Here is an 18,045-nt window from a genome sequence, read left to right on the forward strand (position 1 = left end):
TAATTGTGGATTCACTAGATCTTTTAAGTAAACAGCTCTTCAGCTTTATAGATAGTTTCCATTTTCATCTATTCAAATATTTTCTTTTTTTAAATCTGTCATGAGTGCAACATTAAAGTTGAGACCAATCTGGCCACACACTTTCATCATTACTTATCCTCTTTTTAAGGGGACAGAATTCACAAGTATTGACATTTAAATGATAATTGAGTTTCTAATATCTACTGCACTTCTGACCAGTTTAAGAGAAGAGAAAACTTAATTAAGGTTTACACATAATTTAAATACGTTGCATTAAATTACATTCATGCAGACTTACATTTATCATATGGATCAATTTGAAATTGATATTTAGTTGCACCAATAGTGAATTATATACTGCACAAACCAGTAGCAGACCTGGTTTTGGTTCAGAGTTACTACCTACTTTGAATTGTACTACCCAAGCCAAACCTGAGAAACTAACAATATTCTTCTTGATGGCCTGACCTATAAGGTGAAACACATCTATTCAAGAAAATCAGAGATTAACAAATTTAATACTGGGCTGGTAGCAAACTAGTCCAATTTTCACACAGCACTTTGAGCAGCAATGCTTATAAAGAGGCTAGGAATAAGTTTCCAGGCAGCTTCACTCTTTATCCAGCACTACTCAAATGCTCAGGAGAGCAGTGATGATCTAGCTCTTGTGCATCTGCTGATCTAACTCAAGAAAAAGAATGAGGACTAAAAGGATAAAAGATATGAGGTAGCTCAAACAGAAGATAGGACTTGTGACAGGAATCACACTGAAATTCTATGACTGGTGTTATTCAGGAGATCAGACTACATGATCATAATGGTCCCTTCTGGCGTTAGAATCTAGGACTCTATGATTAGGACAGATAAACATAGTGCAGAAGAGAAGACAAAGACTGTTGCCAAGACATCAGGAAACCAAAGGAGAAAGCTGTTTGTGAAAACAGCACGCTGCAAAACTTGCTCATTGTCACGACAATGGCAAGCAAGGATGGGCAAGTAAAAAAAAAAATCACGATAATTTTGGAAGACTGAGCAAAAACAAAAGAAAAAGTGGATTTTATTCAACTGGATGGAGAATTATACAAACAGCTTTAGTGGCAAATTATCTATTTCATGTTGTATAAATATTATAACCAGCATTCCAGAAGCTGTGACATGTGAGAAAGTGACTTGAAATAGCCATGCTGGTTTAAAATCAGGCTTCCTCAAGCTCTTTCCTTCTTCCCAAACTCAACAGATCACAAGCAAGTGTGGGAAAAGGATGAAAACTAAATAATGGTTTGACTATGTAGGAGTCTTCCAACCAGACTCCCACAAAAGCAATCAGGGCTACCATGCAACCACCAAAGATGTGGGAGCTTGGCAAGTCTTATATATGTGCTCAGCTGGAAACATGAATCTATTATTGAAAATCATATCCCTCTGATTCTATAATTACTTTTAGTGATCACTAGACCCTGTGCATCCCCATTGAGTTGACTTGCTTTAAAAGCAAATTAGTCTGTAAAAAAAAAATTTCTGGGCAATCTATCTTCAGTTATATTCATTCAACGACACACTTAGATTTGAAATAGTAGCATTATTGCATTATCATTGTAGCATTTCATATTTACTTAATGTTATCAATTTTAACCAGGAGAATAACTTAAGTGTTCCAAAAAGACTAGTGTTTACACAGCCCATATTTCTGAATTAGAGCCATTCCACTTGATGTGATAAATTTTACCCTCTCTTTTGGGGTGGGAGAGTGCATGTTTCTCAGCATAAACCTTTTCCTTAATGATTTTTAATACATAATCGTTTTCTATTTCACTAGCATGCATAGTAGTACAACCTTTAAATGGAAAGGTCTAAGACAGTTAAGAACCGTCAGGTTTTAGTATTCCATAAAATATTCAGGTGATCTCTGCATTAACTTTTATCTCTAAAACATTACCCTGGGAGTGTTTTGACTAAGTAAAGAAAAATACAAATGAGTCGGTAGGAAATCCAAATCAGTCATTACATAAAAAACTCTGATCAAACTCTTGACTGCAAACTAGTATTCTGAGGGATTATCATGCAGAAAAATCTCACATCTGAAGATACAGAAGATGCATGCTGGAGCCAGATTCACACTATATCAACATCAAGCAGCATTAAACATTAACTGGCTGAAATAGCATTAAATTCATTCATCCAATAACAGACCCACTACTAAATAAAGAGCAACTAATAGGCAGAACCTAAAGCCAATTCCCTCCATACCCCCCAAAATTTAATCCCAGTTTACCACACAATTCCCATTAAAAAGAAGACAGACTCCTCTAGTGGAATTTGTTGCTATAAATACTGATCTTTCATAAACAGCAGCAATTTCACAGAGCTAGTACCTTGTCCAGGTCTTGGAGTTGCAGATGCTCCAGCAGATGGCAGTTCAACCTCCTGTCAATTATAGTAATATTATAAAAGTGTAGCATCGAGAAAACATTTTATAATAAATTAGTATTGATACCAGATTCCTACCTTTGCCTTCTTAGATTCTGGATCAAACCTTTCAAGAATTAATTTAGCGGTCTTATAAGTTTCCTTTTCCATTACTTCTTCAAGCTAGAAACAAAGGTTTCACAGGTCAAGACAGACTTCTTTAAAAAAAAAATATTTCAAATGTTTATTTTTCTATTTACAAGCATCACATTAAAATTTGCAAAAGTGCAAAGCCTAGTCCAACCAAGCATTACTGTGCTCAGCCACTTTGATTAACTGCAAAGGAAACAAAATCTAGTTTTAAAAAATTGTTTCTAACTTCTAACTTGTATTCAACTGCTTTATTGCAAGGAAACACCAAATATTGTTAATTGTTTACATATAATGAGGAGAATAATTACATGCACCAACTTCAATAATGGAATGTGCAAAAATCTATCAGCTATCATTATTGGAAGTTATTAGACATGACAAGCAAATGACAGGCAATTCCTCAGATTTATTTCCTCATAGCACTTAATGCTATTAATTTAAAGAAGGTCGTTAGCCAAGTGCTTTACAGAATAAAGTCTCTGTGCCAATTAACTGCTGTCAGCATCGATTTTAGATTATTTATTAGCAGAAGCAATTAGCTTGCTGCAAATGCTGTGAACACTCACTAACTGGGAGAACAGCCATGGAATTTGCTCAAGTGACTTTAAAGGCTAAACTCCATCTTTACGGTTACATTCAAACTGCTTTTCAGAAACAACTGAACATGTTAAGAATTTAAATAAAAATTTACTGAGTACTATGCATACTTTAGGGAGCATAATTAAAACACTTCATTATTACAGCATTTTATTTACAATGCACTCAAGTGGCTTTATAGCTAATACATGGGCTTAATTAAAAAAGTAATCACTAGTAAAGTATCTTTTTAGCGGTTAATAGACAACATCAGAAGAAGTTGAACTTTAGAACACAGATACGCATAGTTATAACAAATGGCTAATATGTACAGTGAATATAAAGTATTTTACAGAGTCTTAGATGGACCTTATTCCTTAGATATTCTGGTATCAAATAATATTTTGTTTAGAGTACTATAGTATTATATTATGTTTGGTTGCTGGTGTGAACAGTTGGTAACTTAAAAGGTCAGTGGCCACAAAATTAAGTTCTGTCAAACAGTCATTTATCGCTGCTAAGAAATAAATTTACTGAGACTTCAGGACCACTAGTTTGTAGAGGGTGGGATGGCTGCAATTTTCATTTCTCACCTGCAGATTAGTGATAATGGCTTACAACTATAATAGTGCTTTCTTATCCAGATAGATCCCAGAACATGTGTAAATAAAATTCACTTCATTCACAATGGAAATGCAGCATCTGTTTAACAGCTCACAGCAACACTCACAATGGTTTAAGACAGGAAATGAAATATTATCCAGATTGTACATTAAGCACAATTGAAACCACTACATGATTAGGGAAGTAAAAAGCAATTCCCTAAACTGAAATTTGAGCAGGATATTGGGGTTAGCCTACCATCCTTGCAAAAGTGCAATGGAGCTTTAGTATGAGATCAGAAATAAGGATCTAGAATATATATCCCTCAATAATATTTCTAAGGAGAAGGGGAGGCCAGAAGGGAAATCTCAAAATGGCTAAAAGATCTGGGAAAGGAAGCTTGGGAAGGAGCCAGTTATGGTGACATATCACTTTAGGAAGGCCAAATGAAGGAGCACCTTTGTCAACCTCTGGCTCCTCCCCCAACTCAGAAGCCCTGAAACTGGGCTAATTACTTGTTCCTGTTCAAGCTACTGGAGAGCCGTTAAAAGATGGGTGCCATGTTTTCATTGCTCTTTGGTAGCCACACAAGGGAAGAGGAAACTGAAGGCAAGTAGCCAGCACCACAAGAAGGCCTTTAGAAAGGTCTCTGTGCACCTCCATTTTCCTCCAGCAGATGACCTTAGGAGAAACTCCACAACTATTTCAGATCTCTTGTAAAACTGACCCAGCCATGAGAGCTAGTACACACTAACACTATCCCATCACCAAGGGGAAGTAATATTCTCTCATTATGCCCCTCTGCTTTCCTTTGGGGAATAATAGGGGTCAATCTGAGGGGTGGTGAAGAAACAGCACAGACTCTCCATGCAGTCAAAGGGTTGTAGTAGCCTTCTTCACTCAGACCTCTTGCTGGGAGCCACTGCAGCTCTAGATTGCTGAAAAGACACTGGGAAAGGTGGATATCTTTCCAAGGCCCTCCCTGCCTTCTGTCTCTTGATCTCTACAGCCACAAAAATAGTATGTGAGCAATGAAAGCCTATCCCTGACCCCCACTCAACATCAGCAGGGCACTGACAGGTAAGCAGCCTTGCTCCAAAGCATCGCAGTGGCTTATAGGTAGCATGAAATATCTGCCTCGTAAAGTTTTTACATGGTTCCAGTAGACTACAAACCTGGAAGTCCACTTTCAGTGCAAGTCTGCAGTTAACAGAAGTCTGGATTAACAAGGCTCTATTGCAATCTTTTTATGGACCAAGATGGATTCTCCATTCAAATGATCTGATGCTTTTTCCTTACAGCCGGTTAATGACAATCTGCCAAATAAAATAAATTCTATACCATTTTAAGATTAGACTCTCACGGTACGTCTACACTACGGGACTATTCCGAATTTGCATAAACCGGTTTTGTAAAACAGATTTTATAAAATCGAGTGCGCGCGGCCACACTAAACACATTAAATCGGTGGTGTGCGTCCATGGTCCGAGGCTAGCGTCGATTTCTGGAGCGTTGCACTGTGGGTAGCTATCCCGTAGCTATCCCATAGTTCCCGCAGCCTCCCCCGCCCCTTGGCATTTCCGGGTTGAGATCCCAGTGCCTGATGGGGCAAAAATCATTGTCGCGGGTGGTTCTGGGTACAGCCTCACCCCTCCCTCCCTGAGCAGCAGACAACCGTTTCGCGCCTTTTTTTGCTTGGTGAACTGTGCAGACGCCATAGCACAGCAAGCATGGACCCTGCTCAGCTCCATACCGCAATCGTGAATGTTTTAAACACCTCGCGCACTCTAGTGCAGTCTATGGTGAACCAGGACCTTCAATCCGAGGCGAGGAGGAGGCGGATACGGCAGCGCGGCGATGACAGTGATGAGGACGTAGACACAGAATTCTCTCAAACCGCGGGCCCCTGCGCTTTGGAGATCCTGATGGTAATGGGGCAGATTCTATCCATTGAACGCCGATTTTGGGCCCGGGAAACAAGCACTGACTGGTGGGACCGCATTGTGTTGCAGGTGTGGGACGATTCCCAGTGGCTGCGAAACTTTCGCATGCGTAAGGGCACTTTCATGGAACTTTGTGACTTGCTTGCCCCTGCCCTGAAACGCCATAATACCAAGATGAGAGCAGCCCTCACAGTAGAGAAGCAAGTGGCGATAGCCCTGTGGAAGCTTGCAACGCCAGACAGCTACCGGTCAGTCGGGAATCAATTTGGAGTTGGAAAATCTACTGTGGGGGCTGCTGTGATGCAAGTAGCCAAAGCAATCACTAAGCTGCTGCTACGAAAGGTTGTGACTCTGGGAAACGTGCAGGCCATAGTGGATGGCTTTGCTGCAATGGGATTCCCTAACTGTGGGGGGGCGATAGATGGAACCCATATCCCTATCTTGGCACCGCAGCGCCAGGGCACCCAGTACGTAAACCGCAAGGGGTACTTTTCAATGGTGCTGCAAGCACTGGTAGATCACAAGGGACGTTTCACAAACATCCACGTGGGATGGCCAGGGAGGGTTCATGACGCTCGCGTCTTCAGAAGCACTACTCTGTTTAAACGGCTGCAGCAAGGGAATTACTTCCCAGACCAGAAAATAACAGTTGGGGATGTTGAAATGCCTGTCGTTATCCTGGGGGACCCAGCCTACCCCTTGATGCCATGGCTCATAAAGCCATACACAGGCAGCCTGGACAGTGGTCAGGATCTGTTCAATTACAGGCTGAGCAAGTGCAGAATGGTGGTGGAATGTGCATTTGGCCGTTTAAAGGCGCGCTGGCGGACATTACTGACTCGCTCAGACCTCAGCCAAACCAATGTCCCCTATGTTATTACTGCTTGCTGTATTCTCCACAATCTCTGTGAGAGTAAGGGGGAGACCTTTATGGCGGGGTGGGAGGCTGAGGCAAATCACCTGGCTGCTGATTACGCGCAGCCAGACACCAGGGAGATTAGAAGAGCACACCAGGAAGCGGTGCGCATCAGAGAAGCTTTGAAAACGAGCTTCATCAATGGCCAGGGTACAGTGTGACTGCTGTGTTTGTTGATGAACAACCAACCCCCTTGATTGACTCAGTCCCTGTAAGCAACTCCCCCACCCCCTTCGAGTACAGCTTACTTATGCAAATAAAGTCACTCTCATTTAAAAAGCATGAATTCTTTATTGATTCATTATAAAAAGAGGGAGAGAAATAAGGGTGTGGTTTGGGAGGAGGATAGGAGGGATGGAGAAGGCCATTAAAAAAAAATTCACAGTAACGACATCCTTCTGGTTGGGCTGTCCACGGGGGTGGAGTGGGCGGGTGCACGGAGCCTCCCCCCACGCGTTCTTACACGTCTGGGTGAGGAGGATGTGGAACAAGGTGAGGGTTGAGGGTGGTTATACAGGGGCTGCAGCGGCACTCTGTGATCCTGCTGCCGTTCCTGAAGCTCCACAAGACGCTAGAGCATGTCAGTTTGATCACGCAGCAGCCCCAGAGTTGCATCCCGCCACCGCTGATCTTCCTGCCGCCACCGCTGATTTTCCTGCCGGTCTTCCTGCCGCCACCTCTCATCTCGGTTGTCCCTCCTGTCCTCACGTTCATCCCTCCTGTCCTCACGTTCACTTGCCTCTTTCCTGTAATTTGAAACCACGTCCTTCCACTCATTCAGATGAGCTCTTTCATTGCGTGTAACTTCCATAATATCCGAGAACATCTCATCTCGCGTCTTCTTTTTCCTCCGCCTTATCTGTGCTAGCCTTTGGGATGGAGGAGGGATGGTTGAAAAATTTGCAGCTGCATGAGGGAGATAAATATTTAGAAAGATACATTTTACAGAACAATGGTTATACTCTTTCACAGTGAAAAGCAGTATTCACCTAGCACATGTGATTTCCCTGCAAGGTCGCATTTTTCATCTTAATAGTGAGTGCCTGCAGCTCTGGAGTTACAGATCTCACAGACACAGGTCCAGGCATCAGAATTCAGCTTGCATGCGGCCATGGTAAGCCGCTGTCTTTCGGCTTCTGTAGTGATGTACCCCTCCCCCCCAACGCATGGCTAATACCACGCTAGCTCCCTGCTAATCAACAACCTCCCCCCCCCCCCACTGCGTGTCTGGTACCTTGGGGAAGATCGCCGGTGACCAAACACAGAAAAGATCATCGGCATTTCACTCCTCCCCTCCCCCCGCTTCGCTACGTGCAGGAAAGTTTTTTTTTTAAGCTGATGCAGTCCACGAACCCAGTAGAAAAATGGCCACCCCCCTTACTTAAATTCCTGATTTTTAACCAGGTTATCCTGAACGATATCACTTTGCTGAGGATAACAGAACAAGATAAAGAACGGCTGCTTCTTGAATGCCAGCAGTCACCGGGACCATACGCGGCTATGCTTTGCCACGCAATGATACCTGATTACTTGCTACATGCATGGCGTGGTAAAGTGTCCTACCACAGTGGGCGGAACAAGGCTGCCTTGCCCAGAAACCTTCTGCAAAGGCTTCTGGAGTACCTACAGGAGCGCTTCATCGAGATGTCCCTGGAGGATTTCCTCTCAATCCCCGGATATGTTAACAAACTTTTCTAAGTAACTATACTGTCTGCGAATGCATCCCAAGTCCTCAGGGCAAATCAATCATTAAAAAAGGCTTGCTTAAAAAACAATGTTTGCTATTTGCAAAGGTACACTCACCAGAGGTCCCTTCCATGGCGTCATTGTCTGGGATAGTGGCTTGTGAGGGCTGGGAGGACGGTAATTCCGTCAGGGTGATAAAAAGCTCCTGGCTGCTGGGGCTCACGGAGTGCTGTGTGCTCTCTGCTAGGTCTTCCTCCTCTTCTTCATCTTCATCTTCCCCGTCTGCATAATCCTCAGACATGGCAGAGATTACAACCCCCACCTCGGAATCCACCATCAGGGGTGGGGTACTTGTGGCGCAGCCCCCTAAAATTGCATGCAGCTCAGCATAGAAGCGGCATGTTTTTCGACCTGCCCCGGACCTTCCGTTTGCTTCTTTGGTTTTCTGGTAGCCTTGTCTGAGCTCCTTAACTTTCACTCTGCACTGCACTGAGTCCCGGCTGTGGCCTTTATCCGTCATAGCCTTAGAAATTCTTTCAAATACTTTTTCATTTCGTCTTTTGGAACGCAGTTCTGTTAGCACTGAATCCTCTCCCCAGATAGCGATCAGATCCAGTACCTCCCGTGCAGTCCATGCTGGGGCTCTTTTACGATTCTCAGGAGACTGCATTGTTAACTGTGCTGATGAGCTGTGCGTGGTCACCTGTGCTGATGAGATCTACACACTGGGGAAGCAGGAAATGAATTTCAAAAGTTCGCGGGGCTTTTCCTGTCTACCTGGCCAGTGCATCCGAGTTCAGAATGCTGTCCAGAGCGGTCACTGGTGCACTGTGGGATAGCTCCCAGAGGCCAATGCCGTTGATCAGCGTCCACACTAACCCTAATCCGATATTTTAATACCGATACTAGCGTTACTCCTCTCGTTAGGGAGGAGTACAGAAACCGGTTTAAAGAGCCATTAAAATCGATATATGGTGCCTCCTAGTGTGGACGGTTGTGGCATTAAATCGGTTTTACGCTCCTAAAACCGGTTGAAACGCCTAGTGTAGACCAGGCTTCACCTAGTTATCCTGGGTACTGTCTCTGAAATGTATTGTCTGCAAAACTGCATTGCAAGCCCTCTAGATATGAAGTGTAGTGCTAAATAGTGCTAAAATAAATGAAATATTGCAGAGGATCTTGCAAGAAGTCAATGAGAAGTACATTTACATATAAGGATAAGGAAAATTTTGTTAGAGGTCAAACCTAATAGCTTTTATTTCTTGATTTCTCTATACACATTCCATTAGTAATTGCCCCAGATCCTAGCAGGACCCAGCATCATGAAAGGCAGCTGCTCTTCATCTTCAAGAGCACGCACATGTAATTCTATGTTCTCCACACCTCCCTTTTAATGCAACAAGACATCTTGGAGAACCTGCAATAGGTCACAGGTTCTATTTTCAACAATATGGCTATGACATCCACTTCATCTCCTTTTCTGTTAGGCGCGATCAATGGTGTCACCAAGGTGTCAGTGTCCGCCAAAGATTAGCACATGGACAGACTGCAACTAACTCAAACTGACCCATGCAAGAATGAAGCAATGGGTGAAGTGAAGCACTTCATAGAGCTAACCAAGACATTGAGCTCTCTCCCCTAGGGCATTTCACCTTCCATTCATCAAGGTAGTAGAATCAGGTTCCTCCTCATCATCCACATGGCAACTCATTGGTGAGAAATCCCATTCACCGCCAGCTTTTCCTTTCTTATAAGAATTAAGACAAAGATATACTTCATGTAAGTGCATTTAGGACTAAAGGTGGAGACTACATGGAAAATCCAATTTATACAAAATGCAGCAGCCCAACTTCTCAGTCACAAAAAACAGAGTCACAAAATAAGTGAAATTTCTATGTACCTTGATACCACCCTACAAACAGAGGTTTTCAAACTATTTCATCATGATAAGCATATCTTAAAGAGATGGTCTCAAGGACCACAATTTCTCCTATTCATAATTGCATGGATGGCCTGCTCTCCAACTGGCAATCAACAGAATTCTTGTAGCAACTACATCAACTGCATATATGGAAAAGGATTATTATCAATGTATTTTAATCTTCTTTTAAATTTGATTTAGCAGCTGAAAATTTTGAGATCCAGCAGCATACCATGCCAACAGCTAACATTCCATTCCACCACAAATGGTCCAAGTAGTTCAGTTGGAGAACTAAAAGAATCATATGTTCACTGAGCTGTAAGATTAATTCACATCTTTTATATAAAATGTATGAGTTAATATAGCAATCCTTTATTTAAAATAGGAACTAAAATGCATACATTAGGTCACAACAGTCTGTACTCTGAGTAGATCATCATCTGAGCTAATAGTACAGTGAACAAATCTAGCCTTTTTTGTGGACTTTCCATCAACAAGCAGACAAAAATGCCTCCAATTTATTCAACTGAAATTAAAATGAATTTTTTTGTTAATTTTACTCTACATATTAAATGTGAACATAGTTCACTATAAATTTAGTACTCTATGAGATGTATTGTTTAGGACTGTCTCACTCACGCTGCCTATTCATGCAAAACATTGCTGCTGTGTTGTCCATGAGAACATGAAGGGTATGTCTACACTACCCGCCGGATTGGCAGGCAGCAATCAATCCAGTGGGAATCGATTTATCGTGTCTAGTCTAGACGCGATAAATCGACCCCCGAGCCCTCTCCCATCTACTCCTGTACTCCAGCGCTGTGAGAGGCTCAAGCAGAGTCAACGGAGGAGCAGCAGCAGATCAACTTACCGTGGTGTCGACTAAGTACATCGACTTCAGCTACATTATTCATGTAGCTGAAGTTGCATAACTTAGATCGACACCTCCCCCACCCCCCGTGTAGACCAGGGCAAAGATTCTGACCCCTGACGTGATAGACGTGATACTGCAATGATATGATCTGGTACTCTTACCTCAATAAGGCATTCATGGCCCGCCATACAATTTCCATACCCCAATGTGGCCCTCAGGCCAAAAAGTCTGCCCACCCATCCTAGATCCTCTGCTAGACCTATTGAGGTATACCCAAATGTTTGAAGCCATGAACATCTGCACAAAGTTACTGAGGATGCCATAGCTCTGGCTGCCGAATCTGAAGCAGCCTGCATAGAGGTCCTAGCCACCAGTTTGCTCTCTTATAAGGAAGTTTTGCCTGGCATCCTCGGGCAATTTGTCTGAGAACAAGGCTTGCTGGTTAAAAAAAACAAAATTGTAGGCTAGCTGGGAAATCTTTCTATCAAAAAGATCTAGTCTCTTTACACCCTTCTCCTTTGGGGTAGGAGAAGGCCATCCCTAATGCACTTTTTCATATACTTTTGAGACAACCAAGGGATAGGTATAAAAATGCTCTCAGCCTTGAGAAGACACACAGTACCTTCGAGGAGTGCCAGAAAAGGTGGGTCCAGGGAGCCATGGCCCCATCATTTTAAAAGTGGGACGACTATGCCCTCCCATTTTTTTTCCATGAGCCGGGGGGCAGGGCCTTGGGGAGAGGGGCAGCGCGAGGGTGCGGTCTTGGGGGAGCAAGTGGCAGTGGCCTCTTCACTTTTAGGGAGCTTCCACCGCTCCTAGTCCTTCTCTCAGATCTCTTGGCTGTCAGAGGCAGAGAGAGGATGGTGTTTTCCACAAGGCTCTTATAGGCTTGAGTCAGCTGACAATTGTGGTGTCCCACATCTCATCAATATTAAAAATTAAGCATGATTTTACGCTTCAAATATTCTCTATGGAATAAAGGTTACTCTTTAGAGGAGCAATCATTCCAGAAGTAAAGTATGGCAAAAAATACTATTTTTCACACTTAAAATATTAACAAAGTATAATTAGTTAAATATAAACAAAGTATAATTTGAACCATGATTTGCTAAACCTTAAAGGGCTATTTGAATTCAGAGGTGAAAACCAAGTTAGAAGCTATTTACATGCTGTGAGGACATAAAAGGGTACATATTTAGTGAATAAGGGGTGATAGCTTACTTAACAGAAACCCCTCCTTGAATTTCTTGGGTGCACAGGGAGGCAGCAGTCTAGTAGTTAGAGCAGACTGATCACTCAGAGTTAGTTCTTATTCCCAGAGTTCCATGTGCCTGTGTCATCACAACTTGTATTTCATTTTCCTGTCTGTAAAGCTAAGGGATTGAGGCTTAATGACTGTATAACACTAATGCCCTTGGAGGAAAGAGGCTATAGAAGCATAAAATATCAATCAACAATACTTTCCCAGTTACACTAGGTTTTTCCAATTCTAGTTTTAAATTATATTTATTCACACTAGGCCAATTTTCTTGACTAAGTACATGCATGATACTTTAGAAATCTATCCCTTCTACCATTGTTAAGTCTCAATTTCTATACTGGCTGCAGAACATTTGTCTTGTCACAGACATCAACCTTAAAGAAATGTTGCCTTGTTTGCTGAAATGCCTAGATTTCAATTGTATTCCATGTACCCACCATTCCCACCTCATTCTTGCATCTCAATAGCATACATTCCTTATTGAATGTCTCCTTCAACAAAAGCCAGACTTCACTACAGACCTGATTCTAAACTTCTTGTACTAAACAGACTACTCCTATTTTAATTTGTTGTTGTACCTTCATCAGAATAAAGTTAATAAAACTACACACTAATCAAAATTCAGCCTCACTCGTCCTTTTACCATCCTAGAATTTAAGACTACTCCTTGCTTCCAGGAAGTCAAGCAGTTTTACTGACTTTTAGACATTTTTAGAGTGAACGTAAGTGTTCAGAAACTGTCCTGTTATTTATTTGTATCTACTAGCACTTGTTTGGATAGCCCACATGTAATGTAATCTTCCTGAGGTGAGATTTTAAAAATGGAATGGTCAGTCACATCTATTTAAGCCATTCTGAAGGAAGAAGTAAATTCCACTCTAATTTAATGGATCCCCTACCAGGGTCAGTTTACAAATGCAGATCTCCAAATATGCAGAGGAGGAGGATTAGATGTGATGTCACTGCGAAATTGTGACCATTACCTCTAACTTGTTTTTGTTCAATTTCAATTTAACCCCCATATCAGTAAAAGGGTAAACAGAGTGGCAGATTAGTAAAGTCACCTTTCCCTGTAATAAACAGGTACTGCTATCTGCTTTATGCTGTTTCCCTCCAAACAACTGACTGTCTTACAGATCTCATTGCAGGAGTAATGAGTCCAAAACACACTCTTTTGGAGATCTTGCCTTAATACAGCATGCTAGTAACATGTCCTGAAACATTTAGGCTTCTTTGATGACTGATTTCGAAGTTGGAAAGAAAAAATATGGATTATTTGGCCCTCCCTCTGTCCAGCATAAAGTGATATAATGCAGCAAGTTTTAGGATAATCTGTTTCAAACAAATATTCACAGCTTTGGCAGTTTCATTTCCATATTTGGTTGAATTAAGCTACCAAAAGGTAAGGAAGCATTTTTGTAAGGACACTATTGTAGTTATCCATGACACACATATGGAGAAAAGATTTGGGGCTTCTAGTTCTGCCACCTGCTTGGCTGCTGTCATATCAAATCGGACCACATTAGAAGAATTCAAACAGTAGAGAGCAATTGAAAAGAGGGTCACCTCACATGTTTAAGATTAGAGAAGTACTGTGAGACAGCATCTTCATACCTTGGACATAAAGTCCACAGGAGCAAAAAGATTCTAAGTAACTTGGAGAGTAAAATGCATGAGGACCAAATTATGGGAGTCTAGTGACTTTGGGTGACAGACTCTTTCCAAAGCCAAATGATTAGTACTTACATGTATGCTTGATAGCACAAGGTAGGAGAACAAAGTGTAATCTTTGCATAGTGAACAAAGATCTTCCGTATCATATTATAAATCAGAGAAGAATGGTTCCCAACACTGCACCATTGTAATGAAAGAAAGAGTTCCTGAGCTTTAAGAATTCTTTCAACTCAAAATCCAGGCTACTAAGATTAAGTGTTGATCCAGGTGAAGCAAAGTACTTAAGAGTGCCAGTTTCAGACTTATTTGGAAGTGTTGTTTGAAGAGCTACATAAAAAAGTGGATGAGCTCAGAGATGGGATAGACAAAAAAAACATGAAGTATGGAAGAGAGATTTGGAGAAGAAGGAATGAAAGGAAGGAGATAGAGAACACTGAAGGGAGAAAAAAGGAAAAGAAGAAACTGTCAAGGCAATGCTGGAAAAGATGCACTATAATCTATTACAGAAAAGAAAAAATAGAACAAAGCCAGAAAGAGAAATAAGATTAAAAAAAAGTAACATTTTTAAAATCTCAAATAAACAAAGTTAATTAATATTACAATTAAATACAATTATGTACTCTATTTTTAAATTATTGGGGTGTGGTTTCAGTGACACAGCAGCACAGATATTTTTCACCTTGACTAGTCAGCTTAATCCTCATGCCAGTGGGCTTCAGGAAGTTTTTCATTCCCTGATTAAATGGATCTTCAAAATGATCCAACAGTCCCAAAACCATTGGCTTGATGGGACGTCCAAATAAACTAAAATGAGATTGATTTTCAAATGCAAGAATCAATTTCAGTTATTTTTGGTGAGGGACAAGACCTCAAATTACGAATTGTAAACACATCACAAAAAGATAATTTCCTTTCTTTCCCATCTTATGTTCTATAGTCAATCCCAGTTAGAAAAGCTGTAGAGGGAATGTTTAACAGGATACAATGGATAGATTTGTTTGAAAAAAAAATTACTCACTATTTTCTTCTTTTGGGATTTTAGCTCTTCTAATGCTTCACCTAAAAAAAAAAAAAAAAAAAGATTGATGTTAGTTTTTATATTAAAAATGTGAAAATATATATTACAGCATAGATTAATTGAATATTTCTCACCTGTTTTGACCTATATTAAAATTGGTGCAACAATAGCAATGTTTGCTTAAATATGTTGATTCAATTGACTTTACAGAAAATCTTTTAGTTTGAATTTTAATACATCTGTTTGATTCCCAGATTCACGTGTTTAATACATTTTCTACAGTGCTGTTGTAGCTGTATTGGTCCTATTATATTAAAGAGACAAGGCTGGTGTCATATCTTTTACTGGACCAACTTCTGTTGTAAGAGGGACAAACTTTCAAGCTTGCCTAGAGCTCTTCTTCAGGTCTGGGAAATGTACTCAGAGTGTCACAGCTAGATAAGAGATGGAAAAGGTTGTTTAGAATAAAGGAATTAACACATATTTCAAGGGACCATTCAAGGTGAAGTGGCCCGTTAACAACTCTCCAGTCATGAGGGTTAGGGCAGTGGTCCCCAACGCAGTGCCCGCAGGTGCAGTGGCGGCCACCAGGGCATCTATGTGCGCCTGTGTACTGGCCAATGGACAAGCATCCGCCGAAACGCGGCATCATCCAGAGGCGCCGCTGCCGAAATGCCGCCGAAAAGCGGCATCATCAAGAGGCACCGCCGCCGAAATGCCGCTGATTTTTGGCGGCATTTCGGCGGTGACACCTCTTGATGACGTTGCTTTGGCGGCAATGCCTCTTGACGTTGCTACTTCTCGGCGGATGCTTGTCCGCCAGCCACTGTCCTCGGTGGCTCGTCGTCCGGTGCCTGCCACCCGGAAAAGGTTGGGGACCACTGGGTTAGTGGATTACAGATTGTTGTAATAAGCCATAAATCCAGCGTCTCTATTCAGTCCATGATTTTTAGTGTTTAGCAAAGTTTGTCTCTTTCACCATCTAATACAGGTGTCTCAAACATGTGGCCCGCGAGCTCCACGCGGCCCCCCTGCCCTCCCCTAGCGTTTGCCTAGAGTGGCTCCAGCCCGACGCGCACCGGGGGCAGGGCAGACGCGCCACTCCGGGAAGCAGACAGAACCTGGGGGAGGAGAGATGCAGGGGTGTGGGTTGATGTTGCTTCAGGCACCGCCCCAGCAGCTCCCACTGGCTGCAGTTCCCCATTCCCGGCCAATGGGAGCTGCTGGGGGCGGTGCCTGAAGCAACAGCAACACACACCCCTGTGCCCCTGCTCCCCCACGTTCCAGCTGCTTCCCGGAGCGGCACGGTGGCAAGGCAGGCAAGGAGCCTGCCCTGCCCCCAGTAAATGTCGGGCCAGAGCCCACCCTCCGAACCCCTCCTGCAGTTGAACCCTCTGCCCTGAGCCCCCTGCTGTACCCTGACCCCCTGCCACACCCCTCCTGCACTCCAACCCACAGCCCTGAGCCCCCTGCCACACCCCAACCCCCTGCCGTACCCTGTACCGAGCCCCCTGCTGCACCCTGCACCCCTCCTGCATCCCAACCCCCTTCCCTGAGCCACCTGGTGCACCCTGCACCTGATCCCCTGTCCTGAGCCCCCTGCCGCCACCCTCCTGCACCCGACCTCCTGCCCTGCCCCCCTCCTGCACCCCACACCCCTCCTGCACCCCACACCCCAACTCCCTGCCCTGAGCCCCCTGCCGCACCCGATCCCCCTGACTTGACCCTCTGCCACACCCCTTCTGCACCCCACACCCCCAACTCCCGGCCCTGAGCCCCTGCCACACTCCACACCCCTCCTGCACCCCCTGGGGGCAGAGAGGGGGCAGAGTTAGGGTGCAGATTTTGGGGCAGGGGTTGGAATGGGGGCAGGGAAGGAGTGAGATGAGGCGGGACAGGGCGGGGCATCATGGAACGGGTAGAGTGGGGGTGGGGCCGAGGGAGGTGGTGGGGGAGGTGTCAGTAATGCGGCCCTCGGGCCAACGTACTAGTCCTCATGTGGCCCTTGTGGTCATTTGAGTTTGAGACCCCTGATCTAATATATTTTATGCAAGTCTCATGCATGCTAGTTGCAAATACTAGATCATTTCCAAACTTATCAATGGGAGCTATATATTTCATCCTGACAGCATTTCCAAAACACAACAAAACCCCAGTTTTATAAGAGAAGATATGACTACTAGAAGATCATCTCATTACTACAGAATAGAAGGGACAGTGTTACAGCCAGTAAGCACAATATCTAACCTTTACCTCTAAGAGAAAAAAAAATTAAGTCAAATGCATGTGGGATTTTTCCTGAAAGTCAATACTAGTAGTTCAGTACTTATGGAAAACTCACTGTAATAGGCCTGAACGAATTCCCTGGATACTACCAGTTCTCTGCTACCTCCTTTATAGGTGAACAATGCATTCTAACAAGCAAAAAACTATAAAGGTATTTACAGTTATTTTTCCACCCTTAGTGTTATTTAACAGCTTCCTCGGTAAAGCTCATTTTGTGGGCTCAAAATTTATTTTGTCAGCATCAGTTTTTCACAAAGATAATCCATAAGTGAGAAAAGGCTATAGTGAAGAAGAAACTAAAATTATGGAATTACATAACCATTATTTAGGCCAGTGGTCGGCAACTTTTCAGAAGCGGTGTGCCAAGTTTTCATTTATTCACTCTAATTTAAGGTTTTATGTGCCAGTAATACATTTGAACGTTTTTAGAAGGTCTCTTTCTATGAGTCTATAATATATATAACTAAACTACTACTGTTGTAAAGTAAATAAGGTTTTTAAAATGTTTAAGAAGCTTCATTTAAAATTAAATTAAAATGCAGAGCCCCCCAGACTGGTGGCCAGGATCCGGGCAGTGTGAGTGCCACTGAAAATCAGCTCACGTGCCGCCTTTGGCACACGTGCCATAGGTTGTCTACCCTGATTTAGGACATCGCAAATTCATAAAAGAAGGCTGGAGTAAGTTTGCATTATCTATAAATTGTTAC

The 18,045-nt window shown here is 42.8% G+C and overlaps 1 protein-coding gene across 2 annotated transcripts in view; it reads right to left on the minus strand.

The window, feature by feature from the left end:
• Positions 1-18,045, minus strand: part of LNPK (lunapark, ER junction formation factor) — an 83,196-nt gene that overhangs the window by 39,572 nt on the left and 25,579 nt on the right. For both annotated transcript variants that reach the window (XM_044978279.1, XM_044978278.1), the window contains exons 6-8: positions 15,053-15,093; positions 2,527-2,610; positions 2,394-2,445 (exon numbers count right to left, since the gene is read on the minus strand). In XM_044978279.1, coding sequence (XP_044834214.1) covers positions 2,394-2,445; positions 2,527-2,610; positions 15,053-15,093 — 177 coding nt within the window. The remainder of the gene's footprint in view (positions 1-2,393; positions 2,446-2,526; positions 2,611-15,052; positions 15,094-18,045) is intronic.

This window comes from Mauremys mutica, chromosome 10 (genome assembly GCF_020497125.1).
Source record: "Mauremys mutica isolate MM-2020 ecotype Southern chromosome 10, ASM2049712v1, whole genome shotgun sequence".
Lineage (NCBI taxonomy): Eukaryota > Metazoa > Chordata > Testudines > Geoemydidae > Mauremys > Mauremys mutica.